This window comes from Aotus nancymaae, unplaced genomic scaffold, assembly GCF_030222135.1.
Source record: "Aotus nancymaae isolate 86718 unplaced genomic scaffold, 86718_ANA_hifiasm-v0.15.2.pri h1tg000040l, whole genome shotgun sequence".
NCBI lineage: Eukaryota > Metazoa > Chordata > Mammalia > Primates > Aotidae > Aotus > Aotus nancymaae.
Window position 1 is genome coordinate 77,220,853 of NW_026988454.1, and position 16,632 is coordinate 77,237,484.

Sequence of the window (16,632 nt, forward strand, 5' to 3'; positions counted from 1 at the left end):
GCCCGAGGGGAGTGGAGGGGGTGTGTGCACACTGCTGTAGGGAAGGGGAGGCTCCAGGGATGTCATGCTCATCTGTCTCTTCTCAGCTCCATTTTTCTCCCTAAGTCACGCAGCAGCTGTTTCTGTAGTTGTTGAACTGGGTAGCTATAGTAGTCCTACCCATGGGTGAGTAGATTTCCAACCAGATGACTCATCATTACAAGACAATGGGTTAGTAAGTACTTACTTAAATACCATGTTGTACTTACACAGCAATTTGCATTTATAGGAATTCAGATTTCCAGTGTAATCTATTTTATGTGTTTGTAAGCTGGCTATAATATGGCTAAAATAGGTATATCTGCCTATTTTTAAATTAAAAGCAGACCTTCAGTTTAGGTTGGTAAATGTGTTTTTTATTTTAATTTTGTTTCTCAAGGTTTTTTTTTTTTTTTTTCTCAGATGAGGTCTCACTATGTTGCCCAGGATGGAGCACAGTGGCTATTCACAAGTGTGATTATAACACAGCCTCAAACTCCTGGGCTCAAGTGATCCTCCTGTTTCACCCTCTCAGGTAGCTGGGACTACAGATGCACGCTACTATGCTTGGCTCTTCTCTTGGGTGCTTGTTTTTGTTTTTGTTTTAAGCTGTGGGGCAGAGAAAGATATAGGAATGTTTGAGAAGTTCATTTTCTAAAATTATACTTTTTAAAAAGAGTAAGAGGCTGGGCGTGCCCATGTCTATAATCCTAACACTTTGTGAGGCCAAGGCAGGAGGATCCCTTGAGCCCAGGAGTTTGAGGCTGCAGTGAGCTATGATTGTGCCACCGCACTCTAGCCTGGGTAACAGAGCAAGACTCTATCTCAAAAAGAGAGAAAAAAAAACACACATAAAAATAAAGAGTAGGAAAAACATTGTTGAATGCTGTAATTTATTTAAAATAAGGAATAATTAAAAAAGCAGTTTCAAAACCTAATATACCTTTCTGTTGGAAGGAGAGTGTAAAAATCATGTTTGCAGGAATCTTAATGGGCTGTGATTAGAAGCACTGACAGTAAAATCAAAACTTCGGGGAAGTGTCTCTGCAGCACTTGAATGTCCTTTCCTTTATTTCTAAGCAGTGCTATTTTGGTCTCACACCTCAAATTTTTTTGTCTGTAAATTCCTCACAGTCACAGGATTGCCAGATAAATATATCCCCAAGGAGAAATGTGTCCTCACAGAATGTCATGAAATAAAAAAGAATGAAAGCAAGAATGGTTCCCATGATCTGCGGTGACAGACCAGCCCCGCTCCGCAGCCTACAGAATGCACCATTTCTCCTGAAGCCATTGCACAAATGCCTGTGGATCCAAAAGAGAGTTTCTTCTTGACCTGTGCTGGTGCTTGTGGCCTGCCCGTAATTCCCAGATCTAGTTTCAGAGTAGAAACTATGCAGTGTATTTCACCTTAATTTCTGTTTGTCATAGGAAGTAATAAACAATGGGAAAAATCACCTGCAATCCCTCTGCTCTAACCAATCAAGTATTTTCTTCTTTTTAGTCCTTGTAGCTACATGCTGCTTTATCAGTTAGTTGGCAATCAGACCATTTTATATGCTTGGCAGGGAGGTTAGAGTAGCAAATTCCAATCTTTGGAGATGTGATTCTCTCTTAACATTGGGTAGTTTCGCTCACAGACATGTTCCTTTAACTCTCCTCCTTAGTTAAAGACAGCAATGACACTTTTCTTGAGGTATAATTTACACACAATAAAATGCACTCATTTTAAGTGCACAGTTCAACAGGTTTGACAAACGTGTACACCATATAACCACCTCTCATTAAAGATATAGAGTATTTCCACCACCCCAAAGGTTCCCTTGTGTGCTTTCTCAAGTGGTCCCCTGAAACATTCAGCCCCAGGCAACCACTGAAGTGCTTTCTGACACTTCAGTTTGCCTTTTCTAGAATTTCATCTATGTGGGACCTACAGTAATACCTTTCATTTTTAATGCTTAATCTGCTGACCCAGTGTCTGACATCCACCTTTCATTAAATTTTTTAGAGACAGGCTCTCACTCTGTTACCCAGGCTGGAGTGCAGTGGCACGATCTTAGCTCACTGTAACCTCAAAATCCTGGGCTCAAGGAATTCTGCCTCTGTCTTCCAGTAGCTGGGACTACAGGTGTGCACCACCAAGCCTAGTTTTATATCTATCTATCTATCTATCTTAGGCTTTGTATATGTATATTTTTAGAGATGGGGTCTCACTGTGTTGTCCAGGCTGGTCTTGAAATCAAGCAGTCCTCTCCAGTAGGTGGGATTATAGGTGCAAGCCACTGCTCCTGGCTTTTGTTTTTTATTCTAAACAACTCTTTAGAGTGTCAAGGATAGGAAGGACTCCTGTGCGTAACACCCTCCATGGTCACCGAGGAAGGAGAACTGTCCAGACCCCAGGCACAACTAGTGCCTGAAGAATATCTTAGTTTATAGTGTTATTGCTCAGCTGTTTCCTTTATATAATCCTTCATATATAATCATATATTAGTTTATAGAATTAGTGCTTGAAGTGTAACTTACTGCTTACATATATCTAGCATATTTAGTTCTGTATAATCTTTCCATATAATCATATAGGTATTGTAGTTGGAGCTGTACTGACACATTTAGTGCTGATTTATATAATCCTTCTATATAACCATATAGTAGTCTGTAGTAGGAGAAATGCCTAGAGCAGTCACAGAACAGAATCAGTACATGGGAAAACAGCCAGATCAGGATGAGAACCAAAGATCCAGGCAGTGGCGTCCCTGCCTGAAAGGGCATATGCTGTATGGCAGGTTTGGAGCAAGTGCCTCTCCTCCTGATAAAGGAATTGTGGTACCTTGCATCCAGTTCCTATGGAAAGTAGGCCTCAGGCCTGAGATCCCAGAAGTAACCGAGGGAGAAGAAACCCTCTGGTGTGACCAGTCACGGTGGCTGTACACCCTGTCAGTCTTTTCTCGCTTCTGTGCTAGCTTAAAGAATCCTCCCATAAATATCTTAAGAGAAGAGCACAAGTCTATCAGCTCCCACTGCATTAAGCTTACAGTATCCTTCTATTAGAAATCCTTTGACGTCTCCAGCCCCCAGATAAGAAGTGTTGCGCACAACACCTGTTGCACACAGCCCACCTCCTTGCCTCGGTGACCTAATGTGGGTGGATCCCTTTTCTGTACATGACCCTCTACTACTGTGCATGGCACAGCCCCCTGCTGCGCACAGCCCACCTCTCTACCCAGGTGACATAATGGGGTGGTCCCCTCGCTTGTAACTCACGTGATTATGTATGCCCTATTACTAAGCCTATAGATGATGATCTCACTCATGACCCTGCCCCCTGCTTGTACCTAATAAATACAGATGCTCTTGGGCATTTGGGAGGCACCGCTGATCTCTGCTCACAGCTAGTGTGCCCCCCTGAGTCCAGATGCTCTTCACCAGTTCTTCAGTGTCCTGTCTCTTTACCTCTTGGATCCTGCACCTCGACACAGCATAAGGGACACCCCACAACCCAGTGGGTCCTCCACAGCCCTACATCTGGCACCCAGCGTGTGGGTGCCCTACAGACTCCTTTTGCTGTTTCTTCCTCTTTATAGTTTCCTATTTGTATAATTAATATTTGACTTATCTAGAGACTAGGGATATATTTTTGTTGATGTTTGGAGCATGGAAGAATGCCAGAAAACATCCCCAATTATATTGGCTTTCTGTATTTTCCAGGTTTGGAGTCATAATTGGGGGGAAAAGGCATTTAGATTCTGTCCTACAGAGCTCTTCCCCCCTTTTTTTTTTGGCATAAAAACAAGACCTTTTTCACACCCTTAAATTGGCAATAAATAAGAGATCCGACAACACCAATTGCTGGTGAGGGTCTGAAGCATCAGATGGTATTACACCCTTCCAGGTACAGTCAAGGCACTCCTACCTATGACCCAACAAGTCACCCTTCCGAGTAAGCCAATGAGACTGTACATATATCATTGTAATCACATATACATGAAAATATTTACAATGTCCATCAGCAGGCAAATATACGATAAATTATAGACCATCCATAAAAGGAAGTTTTATAGAGCCATTAAAAGGAACTACTGCACTATAGTTATGTACTACATAACATTCAACATAGATGAATCTCACCGACATAGTGTTGAATGAAAAAGGCAAATTATCCATACAACTTAATATTTCTTTCCATTTTTAAACAGTGTAAATGAATTCTATGTGATGTTTGGGGATGTTTGTGTCTGTACCAATGTATACATGAGTGAGAATAAATACTAAACTTGGGATGGTGGTTGTGTCTAGAGGATGAGCAGGTAGAGGGATGGCATGGGTTGGGAGGATGAGGAGAAACACAGGGCTTTGGTGTAAATGTTTTCTTTTTTAAACAGAGATGAATACGCAGGTGTTCATTATATAGGCATGGGAAGAAAAAAAAAATTAGTATTGTGTTGTTTGGGGCAATTACTCTAGACCAGGGGCTTTTTCTGTAAAGGGCCAGATGGCAAACATCTTCGGCTTTGTAGACTGTACTGTCTCTGAGGAGTTTCTCTAGAGGAAACTTACTCAACTCTGCCATTGTAGCACAAAGGCTGCCTTAGGCAATATGAAAGCAAATAAACACGTTCCAATACAACTTACTTTTAAGAAACAGGCACGGGGTCTGTGGACTGTGGTCTGCTGACTTCTGCACTAAACCAGCTCTCCAGCTCCTTCCCCATCCGCCCAGTGGCCCGTATCATGCCTCTTTCTCTAATTGTTCATTATAGTTCACAGGGGACTGGAAAATCTGGGAGAAACAGTATTCCAGGGAAGGTCTTATGTGGAGTGGGGTTTCTCTTCCTGAAACCAGAACTCTGATCTTTATGACTGTAATCAACCTCGGTCATAACTACCTAAATCAGCTGCATTTTTTTAGCCTTTCTTTTTCCTCTCTTTATTAACAGAACTTAAGTTTTCCCTCTTGAATTCTAAGAGGCCAGCTTGTTGAGGGGAGCCTTTGCAACATATTTCGGGGGGTTATAGCCACATGGTTTCCAGGTGAAGACTGTGTGTGTGAGGGGGCTCAGGAAGCAAAGTGGCCTTCTCTCACAGGTGTTGCCTTTGGTCCTAGGACGATTACATGGAAGCCCTGGCCAGGCTTCACCTTACGGTGACCAGGGCCTACAAAGTGAATACTGACATCAACTTCGAGGTGTTTATTCATAAAGTGGATGGTCTGTCAGATGACCACAAAATTGAAACCCAAAGAGATATTCACCAGAGGGCAAACGATGACCTTGCAGATGCTGGATTAGAAAAAATTCACCTCAGGTGAGAACAGAAACCCCTTGAGGATCCCAATAAAGGATGGAAGAGAGCAAGTTTGGGGTTTGGAGTCAGCATGACTGGCTTGGCATGGGCAGTAATTTACCTTCTTTTCCATTTTGTGCTGTAGACATTGGGATAGGATTTGGGGAAAACAAGCTTTGCACGTGCTAATGCTAATCTTTAGTGAAAGCAGTGGTTTTTTGCTTTTTTTAACAAGTGGTCAAAGCTAAGAAAAACACATTATAGAAAACCCATGAATATAATTCTAGTAGTCAATGCTAAAGTTTACAGTTCTTGATAAAGCTATTATCTGTAACGCCTGTAATCTCAGCACTTTGGGAGGCCGAGGCGGGTAGATCTCGAGGTCAAGAGATCGAGACCATCCTGGTCAACACGGTGAAACCCCATCTCTACTAAAAATACAAAATTAGCTGGGCATGGTGGCACACGCCTGTAGTCCCAGCTACTCGGGAGGCTGAGGCAGGCTTGAACCCAGGAGGCGGAGGTTGTGGTGAGCCAAGATCATGCCATTGCACTCCAGCCTGGGTAACAAGAGTGAAACTCCATCTCAAAAAAAAAAAAAAAAAAAAAAAAGATATTATCTGTAATTATAAGTAAAGGAGTAGTCTGAAAATCCAAATAGGAATACTCACAAAAGAAAACAACATCTCCATCCTTTTTTTTTGTGGGTGGTATATGCATCGTTCATTTTGTAAATGGAAAAAATTTGTTGCTTCAGTATCAAGAATGTAAGTTACTAATGGGGCAACCTAAGAGGCTTGTGTAAAGATGATCTGGCCTGGATTGTCTTGCAGAATGTCAGGAAGCTGGGATGGACACAGATTGCTGCAGTTTTAAGCTTGCCTGTTGGCAGATGGGAATAGACACAGCTCAGGCTTTTTGGGAGGTGGAGAGGAATGGCTTGTTTTTAACCCAGGTCACTGTGAATTCTGAAGGGGCTGGACTGTATGTGTTAGGACTATAGATACAGAAGGCAGATTACTGGGGCATTGACATAGCCTAAGCAGACTATTCCTCATTCAAAGGGAAAACATGATGAAATACTGTTTCCTCTTTCAGCTTTTATCTGACAAGCATATATGATCATTCAATATTTGAAGCTTTTAGCAAAGTGGTTCAGAAACTGATTCCACAACTCCCAACTCTGGAGAATTTGCTGAACATCTTTATCTCAGTAAGTAAATAATATACTCCTGTTTGAGTCACTCGTAGAATTTGAAAATAACATTGCAAGAGTGAAAAAACTCTTATTTCTGATTGCTCCTATAGCATTCCAAGGTCATTTAAGTATTACTTTTAAAGATTACTCCTATGTGTTGTTTTAGATCCTTTAAAATTTAACTCCCTGCCTGGCTTGGTGGCTCACGCCTGTAGTCTCAGCACTTTGGAAGGTTGAGGTGGTATGATGGCTTGAGGCTGTGAGTTGGGGACCAGCCTGGGTAACAGAGTGAGATCCTGTCTCTACAAAAAATGTAAAAACTAACCAGGTATGGTAGCACATACCCGTAGTCCCAGCTACTCAGGAGGCTGTGGTGGAAGGTATACCACAGGAGTTTGAGGCTGAAGTGAGCCATGATTCTACCACTGCACTCCAGCCTGGGCATCAGAGCAAGAACTTGTCTCTAAAAATAAAAATAAACTAATCAAATGGATTCCTGCACTTCACTGGTATAATTGGAGTGTTTATTCAAGTTGTAGGCAATCATTCAATATTAATAGAGCCCACCAGAGGTACGGAACATAAAACTTGGCTTTAGTGATAAGATGCATACTGTTGAATAGCTTTTTATAAGTTTAACATGCTGTGAATGATGTGCTGAATGAACCCTAGGCACTACCAGCTCCAGGTAGGCTCTGCCGAGTTGAATTGAGGCAGACCTGTTGGCTGTACTCACGTTTACTCTGTCATTACACAATTTTGAGTGTGTTTGTTTAGCGTTTCTAAACTTATTTTTAAATTTACAGTCAGTAAAAGTATTTTTACTTGGGCTTTTCCTAACTGCAGGTATACATCTCTGAGTTAGGAAATACTGCCCAATTTGGTTACCTAAAATAAATAATTTGTGAAAATTATAATTCTACTTTTTCTTTCTTTTTTTTTGAGACAGAGTTTCACTCTTGTTGCCCAGGCTGGAGTGCAATGGTGTGATCTTGGGTCACTGCAACCTCCGCCTCCCGGGTTCAAGTGATTTTCCTGGCTCAGACTCCTGAGTAGCTGGGATTACCGGTGTGCACCACCACGCCCAGCTAATTTAGTATTTTTAGTAGAGACGGGGTTTCTCCATGTTGGTCAGGCTGGTCTCAAACTCCCGATCTGGACCAAGGTGGTCCACCCGCCTTGGCCTCCCAAAATGCTGGGATTACAGATGTAAGCCAGCACGCCTGGCCTCTACTTTTTATTTCTTGTCTAAGTCCAGTATAAAGAAGTTTATGACAGTGAAGTTTAAATTGTAATAAAATGGTACAATTAAAATCTTTAGTAACACTTTTTGCTCATTTGTATTTTACATTGAGAGTGGCATTCAATTTTGTGTAGTGATGACATGCTCTGAAATTGGCTGTTGCTTTAAGGCAGTATTTTTTTTTTTAATTTCAGAATTCTGGAATTGAAAAGGCATTTCTATTTGATGTGGTCAGTAAAATTTATATTGCAACTGATAGTACTCCAGTGGATATGCAAACCTATGAGCTCTGCTGTGATATGATAGATGTGGTTATTGACATCTCTTGTATTTATGGGTAAGTACAACATGCTTAAAGGCCACAATCAAGCCATCTTCTTTCATAACCTTTGAGGCGTTTTGGATTTACATTTACTTACTTGACTGTAGTATCTTTGTCTTAAATGACTGAAATCTTTAAATAAATATATCATTTAGCATGCAATAACAGTTATTGAGCAAATGCCAGGATTATGCTAATAATCTTATTGCATGTATCGTATCCTTTATATTATTTTTTTAGTGATGGGGTGTCCCTGTGTTTTCCAGGATAGATCACTCCTGGGCTCAAATGATCCTCCCACCTCAGCCTCTTGAGCAGCTGGGATTATAGAGATGAGCCACTGTGCCCAGCTTACCATTTAATTCTCAATTCCATGTGGCAGGAATTACATTTGACCCTTGAACAACACAGGGGTTAGGGGTACCAACCCTTTGAACAGTCAAAAAGCCACATATAATATTTTACCTCCCCAACTTAGCTGTTAATACTAACAGTCTACTGTTGACTGGAAGCCTTATCAATAACATAAACAGTTGATTTACACATAGTTTATATGTTTTATGTATTATGTACTATATTCTTACAATAAAGTGAGCTACAGAGAAGAAAATATATTAAGAAAATTATAAGAAAGAATATAGACCGGGCATGGTGGCTCATACCTAGCACTTTGGGAGGCTGAGGTGGGTGTATTATCTGAACTCAGGGGTTTGAGACCAGCCTGGGTAACACGGTAAAGCCCTGTCTCTACTAAAATACAAAAAATTAGCCAGGTATGGCAGTGTGCGCCTGTAGTCCCAGCTACTCAGGAGGCTGAGGCAGGAGAATCGCTTGAACCCAGGAGGTGGAGGTTGCAGTGAGCCGAGATCCTGCCACTGCACTCCAGCCTGGGCAACAGAGCAAGACTCTGTCTCCTTTAAAAAAAAAAAAAGAATATATTTACTATTCATTAAATGGAAGTGGGTCATGATAAAGGTCTTCACCCTAATTGTCTTCACATTGAGTAGGCTGAGGAGAAGAAAGAGAAGGGCTTGATTTTGCTCTTAGGAGTGGCAGAAGCAGAAGAAAATCCATGTATAAGTGGACCCAGGCAGTTCAAATCTGTGTTGTTGAAGGTCAGCTGTACTGGATTCACTTTACAGATGAAAAAACTGAGGTTCAGAGTGGTTACATATCTCACCGTTGCTCATACTATCGGTAAGGATTGGAACTAGAATTTGAACTCAGATCTGATTCCTGATCCCCTTCTGAAAAAAATCTTTTAACATATCATTCTTACAAAACAGCTTTCTATACACTTAATATAAAATAAACAAGGAATGAGGAAAACTGATTGTGTTACTTGATGTAGAAACAATTCTATATAATTATAAATGTGCTGAACAGGTGGTGTACAGACTGGGTGTGAACTACTTGTTCATCTTACTAAGATGTCAAGGTGTTGCTATCTCTATTGTCTCTGACATTCTCAGCTAACTAATGTAAAGCTTTTGCTTATCTTCCTCTTTACTCATTGCCTGTGACCTGCCTTACCCAGCTTGACACTCTGCCTCCTTTGTCAGCTTTTGTGAGTCTAGTCTCCATTTCTCCCTTTCATTGCTTAAAAATTCTTTGCCCACTCAGCTCAGATTCTGTTAACTCTTTTACACACACACACACACACACACACACACACACACACCCGGAAAGTGATACTTATAAGATTGTAGTGAGGATAAAATATCATTAGACTCATAATGTGCCTTCAACTGGTAGACCCTGGATAAATGTAGCTGCCATAATATATTATTACTGTTGTTATTAAACGCTGACATCTGGCTTTAGAAATAGACCGTATTGCCCAAGATTACTGCCCTGAAGCATTCTATTATTTTTAAACCGTAAGTAGATGACCTTGAAATACTCATGGAAGATGAATGCACCCTGATTACAGTCTAGATTGCTATGGTAATCAAGTACAATGAACAACACAATTAATCTGGCACATACTTAACAATATGCATTATCATTACTGTGCCATATGGTAATTAGATGTAAGTGGTAAGTTGTTCATGTAAATGATGTTAATCAGAGTTACTTTTACCCAGCTAAAACAAACAAGGGGGAGAGGGTTAGGAGGAGGCAGCCTGCCTGGCTTTGTTGTCAGATGGGTTTTTCTATGGTGGAGTACAGTGTTCTGAGAACCCACAGGATTCAGTAAGAACCAGTCTGGGTCACAGATGGTTTGTGGGCTCTGGGGTTTCTTCAGTTGTTGCTGGAGCAGCAACAAGCCAGTCCTGTTAACCAGCAGGAGGCGGGGTTGTGTGCAGAGCCTGGGGCCCTCTTAGGCAACGAGGAAGCAGGTGGCCTCGTAACTGGAGGCTTTGCTGCCCCTCCCCAGCTGCCCAGTGGAGACCAGCAGGCCCCAGAATCAGGTGACCTGGTGCCTTAGGAATCTCTCAGCTGAGGTTTTGCCCCAGCCAGCAGCTCTGTGCTTGCACATGGATGCACCCTCACACACACACCCGCACACACACACATGCACACACACACATGCACACACTTTAAAATCTGTTCTATCTTCATGTGTTTTAATTGCTTAGAGATGAAAAACTTGAGTAGTAAAACAGATTTCGCAGTTGCAAACCTTATCAATTTCTACTTGTAATTTTTGGTGGAGTCTTTTTCTTTTTCTAATTTGTTTAATGTTTACCTTTTTCTCGTTGTGAAAGTAATTCATTGTAGAAAATACATAAAAGTCTAAAGAATAAAATGAAAGTAGCCCATAATCTCACCACCTAGAGACAGTCAGTGTTGACATTTTATATAGTTTCTTCTTATTTCCATGTGTAATTTTTAGGATAATGAGATCATATTGTATGTAAAATTTTATATCCTGCTTTTTTCATTTAACATTATCATCTAAGAATTTTCTTGTATTATTAAATGCTATTAATGAACACAGTGTTGAGTATCTATATAGCATTGTATTTACTTGGAAATTTTATTTATTTTTATTTTTTAGCTTTGTTTTATTTTTTTTTTTAAATTGTATTTTATGTTTTGGGGTACATGTGAAGAACATGCAAAATTGTTGCATAGGTACACACGTGGCAGTGATTTGCTGCCTTCCTCCCCTTCACCTATATCTGGCATTTCTCCCCATGTTCTCTCTCCCCAACTCCCCAGTCCCCACTGTCCCTCCCTGTTTCCCCCCAACAGACCCCAGTGTGTGATGCTCCCCTCCCTGTGTCTGTGTATTCTCATTGTTCAACACCCACCTATGAGTGAGAACTACTTGGAAATTTTAAATGCCATTTTCTTCATTGGGTAAAACATGTTAAATGTTTCAGTTTTTTGTTCTCAGAACATTACTTATAAGCAAGAGAGACTGAGTCTTAAAATATAGTAGATAAAAGCAGTGCAATGGAAGTTAATGAGTTCTGTTAAAGCATCTTTAACATTTGAAGTTCAACGCTTAAAAGGTTTTTCTTTAATGTTTTGGTAGGTTATAGCGAGTTGAATCCTTTTTTAAAAAAAAACAAACTAAAAAACAAAAAAAAACTAACCTCCACAATTTACTTTTAAGTAGCCCTGTGTATGGCAGTTTAAAGTACTCTCAAAACCAAAAACCTACATTTCCTTAAAACTACTTTGTGCAATTCGGTCTTTTCATTAAATCTAGCTTGATACTTTACCCCCTTGTGTATTTACAGGATTAAAGCATTAACTTTGAAATTAGCCATATCTAGGTTTGAGATCCTGGCTTTACCCCTCCCTATCATCAGCTTTGAACAAATTATCTTATTTTCCTTCAGCCTCTGTTTCCTTAGAAACTTAGAGGATTCTTATAGCAGACAGTTCTTAACGCATTTTAAGAACTAAGGATGGTTCATATCACATAAATATTTAATAAATGCCAGGTCTTAGTGAATGTGATAAAGTTTAACACAATTCCAATTAAGTCAAGTTTCTGGTCCATTATTCATAAATTTAGGGAGTAAAAATAAATCAGAAAATTTATGTACAGTTTCAGGTAAGGGGGAAAAGGTTTAGGGAAGTGTCCTTTGCCTATGAGGAAAGGATTCATAACTTATTACACAGGTATCTTCAGATGGTCCAGTTTCAATCGTTAAAGCCATAATAGTAAGTGTGTATTTTATGTTCTAAGCTTTATGCTTTGTATATATATGCATTATTTCATTTAATCTTCATTGGAAAACTTTGAAATAATTACTGTTAGTGTACATATGAGGAAATGGAGGCTCAAAGAAGTTATTCGACTTGTCCAAGCTCACATAGCTAGCAATTAAAAGAATTGAGATTCAAACCCAAGTCATTTGTGACTACAGACCACACCTTTTCTTAAATAGACCTATATATCTTATTTAACTCTTTATTTTGAAAAAAATTGCAAACCTACAGAAAATATGCAAGAGTAGTAAAATGAACTCCTATATAACTCTTCATTGGGATCCACCAGTTTTTACCAATTTGCCATATTTGCTACATTTCCCTTTTTCTAATACCTACTATGTATCTATTTCTTTTTTTTTTTGAGACGGAGTTTCGCTCTTGTTACCCAGGCTGGAGTGCAATGGCGCGATCTCGGCTCACCGCAACCTCTGCCTCCTGGGTTCAGGCAATTCTCCTGCCTCAGCCTCCTGAGTAGCTGGGATTACATGCACGCGCCACCATGCCCAGCTAATTTTTTGTATTTTTAGTAGAGACGGGGTTTCACCATGTTGACCAGGATGGTCTCGATCTCTTGACCTCGTGATCCACCTGCCTCGGCCTCCCAAAGTGCTGAGATTACAGACGTGAGTTCTTTTTGGTGAACCATTTGAGAGTAAGTTGAACCAGTTCACAGTTCAGCAAATTTAGCATGGCTACATTATTATCTAATATATAGACCATATTCAGATTTTACCAGTGGTCCCAATTCTAACTTTTATAGCAGTTTTTCCCAATTCAGGATCCAGTCCAGCATTTGGTGGTCAGGTCTATTTAGACTCCTTGGATTTGGAACATACCTTCGGCGTTTCTTAGTCTTTCATCAGACCATGCTTTTGACTAGTCAAACCATGCCTCGCTATTCTAGATGAGAAAACAAGAAGCCCTGGGCCACAGAGGTGGGAAGAGCTAACCTCGCCCCTCACCTGGCTTCCTCAGGTTCCTGGAGAGTGGCCCAGCTGTTGCAGACAGCCACTCATTGTCAGTAGGAAGTGACTGTTGAGGACTGTGTATGTTTCTGTGCCTGTGTGTTTCTGAGGTCTTTTGCTGAAAGGCATTGTAAGTGTAAACAACTTATGATTATCCCTTTTTGTGGCTTAAAGCCAGTCTCTGTCACTGGCTTACAGTTTCTGTTTCTTTCTCCATGGTCACACGTTTTGGTTTCTGTCCCCATTTAGTCTCAAAGAAGATGGAGCAGGAACCCCTTATGACAAGGAATCCACAGCCATCATAAAGCTGAATAATACAACTGTGCTTTATTTAAAAGAGGTGACAAAGTTCCTGGCTCTCGTTTGCTTTGTCAGAGAGGAAAGCTTTGAAAGAAAAGGTAACTTATTGATGTGATTTAAAAGAAGCATTTCAATTCAGATTGCTACTGCATGTACTGTTTGTTGAATGTGGGTGGACAACAGCATGCCCCTCGAAACTTCCAGATGCCAGTCACAGGCCCCCTTGGCTAGGAAGCCAGTGCTGGGCAGGCTCCTGCCCACAGCGTCAGCTTCTGGACCAGTGCACTGGCCTGCCCTCCAGTGGTGCAGCTGCAATTGCAGCAAGGTGGAAGTGGAACCCCATGATCCTCCCAGGGAGGGAGGGGCCTTGGCATCTCTGCTAGGAGGAGGCTAACAGGGGCATTGTTGCCAGGCTGTGAATGAAGTCTCTTATCAGGGAGCAGGCTCCCCAGCCTATATAGAGGGTGGAGGCCTCCACCTTGGTCCACACCTCTAGAAGGTCTTAGGTGACTGTGTGATCTTTTGTTCTTCCCATGTAAAGGAGAGGACAACAGGTGGTTTGACTTCTGTTCAGCCTCAATATACTACTTTTTTTTTTTTTTGAGACAGAGTCTCGCGCTGTCACCAGGCTGGAGTGCAGTGGTGCAATCTCAGCTCACTGCAGCCTCTGCCTCCTAGGTTCAAGCAATTCTCCTGCCTCAGCCTCCCGAATAGCTGGGGCTATAGGCGAGCGCTGCCATGCCTGGCTATTTTTTTTTTTTTTTGTATTTTTAGTAGAGACAGAGTTTCACTATGTTGGCCAGGATGATCTTGATCTCCTGACTTCATGATCCACCCACCTCAGCCTCCCAAAGTGCTAGGATTACAGGCATGAGCCACCGCGCCCAGCCATATACTTCTTAAATCTTCAGAACACAAGGATGGCATCATGATTCCGAAAAGGGAAGACATGAATATACTTAACTCCACTAAATATTTTTTTAGGATCAAATTCAGTTTTATTTTGAAACCAAAGCAATTAAACTTATTTCCCCCTTCTATAATATCTGAAAAAAAGTTACTAACAGAAGTCCCTAGCTCCGGGACTATTTCCCTGGGAAATACCAGCTTACTGATGTGGCTAGGGACTTTTGTTAGTAACAGGATATGGTTTACTAATTTGTTGGGTAAAAAAAAATCTCCAACAAAGTAATAGTTACATATCCTGAATATGTAATAGTAACATATCCTGAAATAGCCTTTTTCTCCTTATAAGCAATATACACCTATTAAATCAAAATGCTTTGAAAATTTAGTAAAGTATAAAGAAAAAACTACTTATTTCACCATCTAGAGCTAAACCCATGTTAAATATCTGGGATTTTTTTTCCCCTTTCTCTCCCTCTCATTTTTGAGACAGGGTCTCGCTCTGTTACTTAGGCTGGAATGCAGTGGCAAAATTATGGCTTTCTGCAGCTTTACCCATGCGGGATCAAGTGATCCTCCCACCTCATCCTCCCACGTAGCTAGGACCACAAGCACATGCCAACACGCCTATAATTTTTTTTGGTTTTGGTAGAGATAAGGGTCTCACCATGTTTCCTAGGCTGGTCTCAAACTCCTGGGCCCAAGCAGTCCTGCTGCCTCGACATCCCAGAGTGCTGGGATCAGACAGCCACCAAGCTTGCCTCTCCTTCTCTCTTATTTTCTCTCCCTCCTACTCTCTTTCCTTTTCTCCCTTTCTTCATTCCTTTTCTCCTTCCTTCCAACAAAACTGGGGCCATATTGTCTAATATAGTTTTATATTCTATTGTTTTCACTTCTGTATACCATGAAATTTTCCTAATTCATTAAACGCGAAACACAATTTAGATTTTTTTCTTTTTAATCAGAAAAGTAATAGATTCTTTTAGAAAATTTAGAAATAACATTTAGCAAAAAAAAAAAAAAAAAATTATTAAGATTCTCATTCAGATAACTACTCTTAACATTTCCTGTATACTTTTCCAGTCTTTTCCTGCACATGCGTTTTTTTGTTGTTGTTGTTTTGTTTTGAGATAGTTTTGCTCTTGTCACCCAGGGCGGAGTGCAGTGGCATGATCTTGACTCACTGCAACCTCTGCCTCCTGGGTTCAAGCAATTCTCCTGCCTCAGCCTTCCAAGTAGCTAGGATTACAGGCAGCTGCCACCACACCCAGCTAATTTTTGTACTTTTAGTAGAGACAAAGTTTCACCATGTTGGCCAGGCTGGTCTGGAACTCCTGGCCTCATGATCCTCCCGCCTCAGCCTCCCAAAGTGCTGGGTACGGGGATAAGCCACTGTGCCCGGCCTGTGTTTTCTAAAAGAACTATGAGATTGTATGATGAATTCTACTTTATAACCTTCACTTAAATTATTAGAGATGTGTTTCCAAGTCATTGTCTTTTTTTTTAACCACATCATTTTAATGGTTTTGTTAGATTCTATTTTCAGACATCTACATTGTTTCTAGATTTTGATGTTATAAATAATATCATTATGACCTCCTTTGCATGAAATATTTGTGTGCATCTTTGGTTGTTTCCTAAGGAAAAATTTCAAGTGGAATTACTTAGATCAAAAGGGTAGGCCCATTTGGGGGGCTTCTAACACCTGTTACCAAAATGTTCTTCAGAAAGATTTTCTGGTTTTATGCTGCTAAGAATATGAATACTTATTTTGCTGTCTTCTTATCAATATTGGGTATTAGTATTCTTAAAAGTTGATAATGGAAAACTGCTGTATTATGTACATTTACATTTTCTTGCTGCTTTGTGATGTCCTGTATTTTCCTGTGTGTACCATGACTGACCAAATTGCCTTTTGTGTCCTTTGCCCTCAAAACTTTAAATGTTGTTCATCTTTTACTCCTTATTTTCATCTTGCTAGAAGCAAGAACAGATTATATAATAGATCATGGAATTTTTAAGACAGACAGGCAATACACCTTGTTTCACCCTCTCATTTTACAGATGATTTTACTCAGGCCTAGAAAATATAAATGACTTTATCTCAACATTTCACCATCACTTTATGGCAGTCAGGGCTAAAGGTTGCTGGTCTCAAGTGATCCTCCCTGCTAGGCCTCCCAAAGTGCTGTGATCTACTGATCTCCTGGTGTGCCTGGTGCCT

The 16,632-nt window shown here is 40.6% G+C and overlaps 1 protein-coding gene across 1 annotated transcript in view; it reads left to right on the forward strand.

The window, feature by feature from the left end:
• The window catches only part of RRAGD (Ras related GTP binding D), a 44,013-nt gene that overhangs the window by 22,403 nt on the left and 4,978 nt on the right, over positions 1-16,632 (forward strand). The window contains exons 3-6 of the mRNA XM_012444279.2: positions 5,120-5,319; positions 6,397-6,511; positions 7,934-8,076; positions 13,452-13,600. Of these exons, the coding sequence (XP_012299702.2) occupies positions 5,120-5,319; positions 6,397-6,511; positions 7,934-8,076; positions 13,452-13,600 (607 nt within the window). The remainder of the gene's footprint in view (positions 1-5,119; positions 5,320-6,396; positions 6,512-7,933; positions 8,077-13,451; positions 13,601-16,632) is intronic.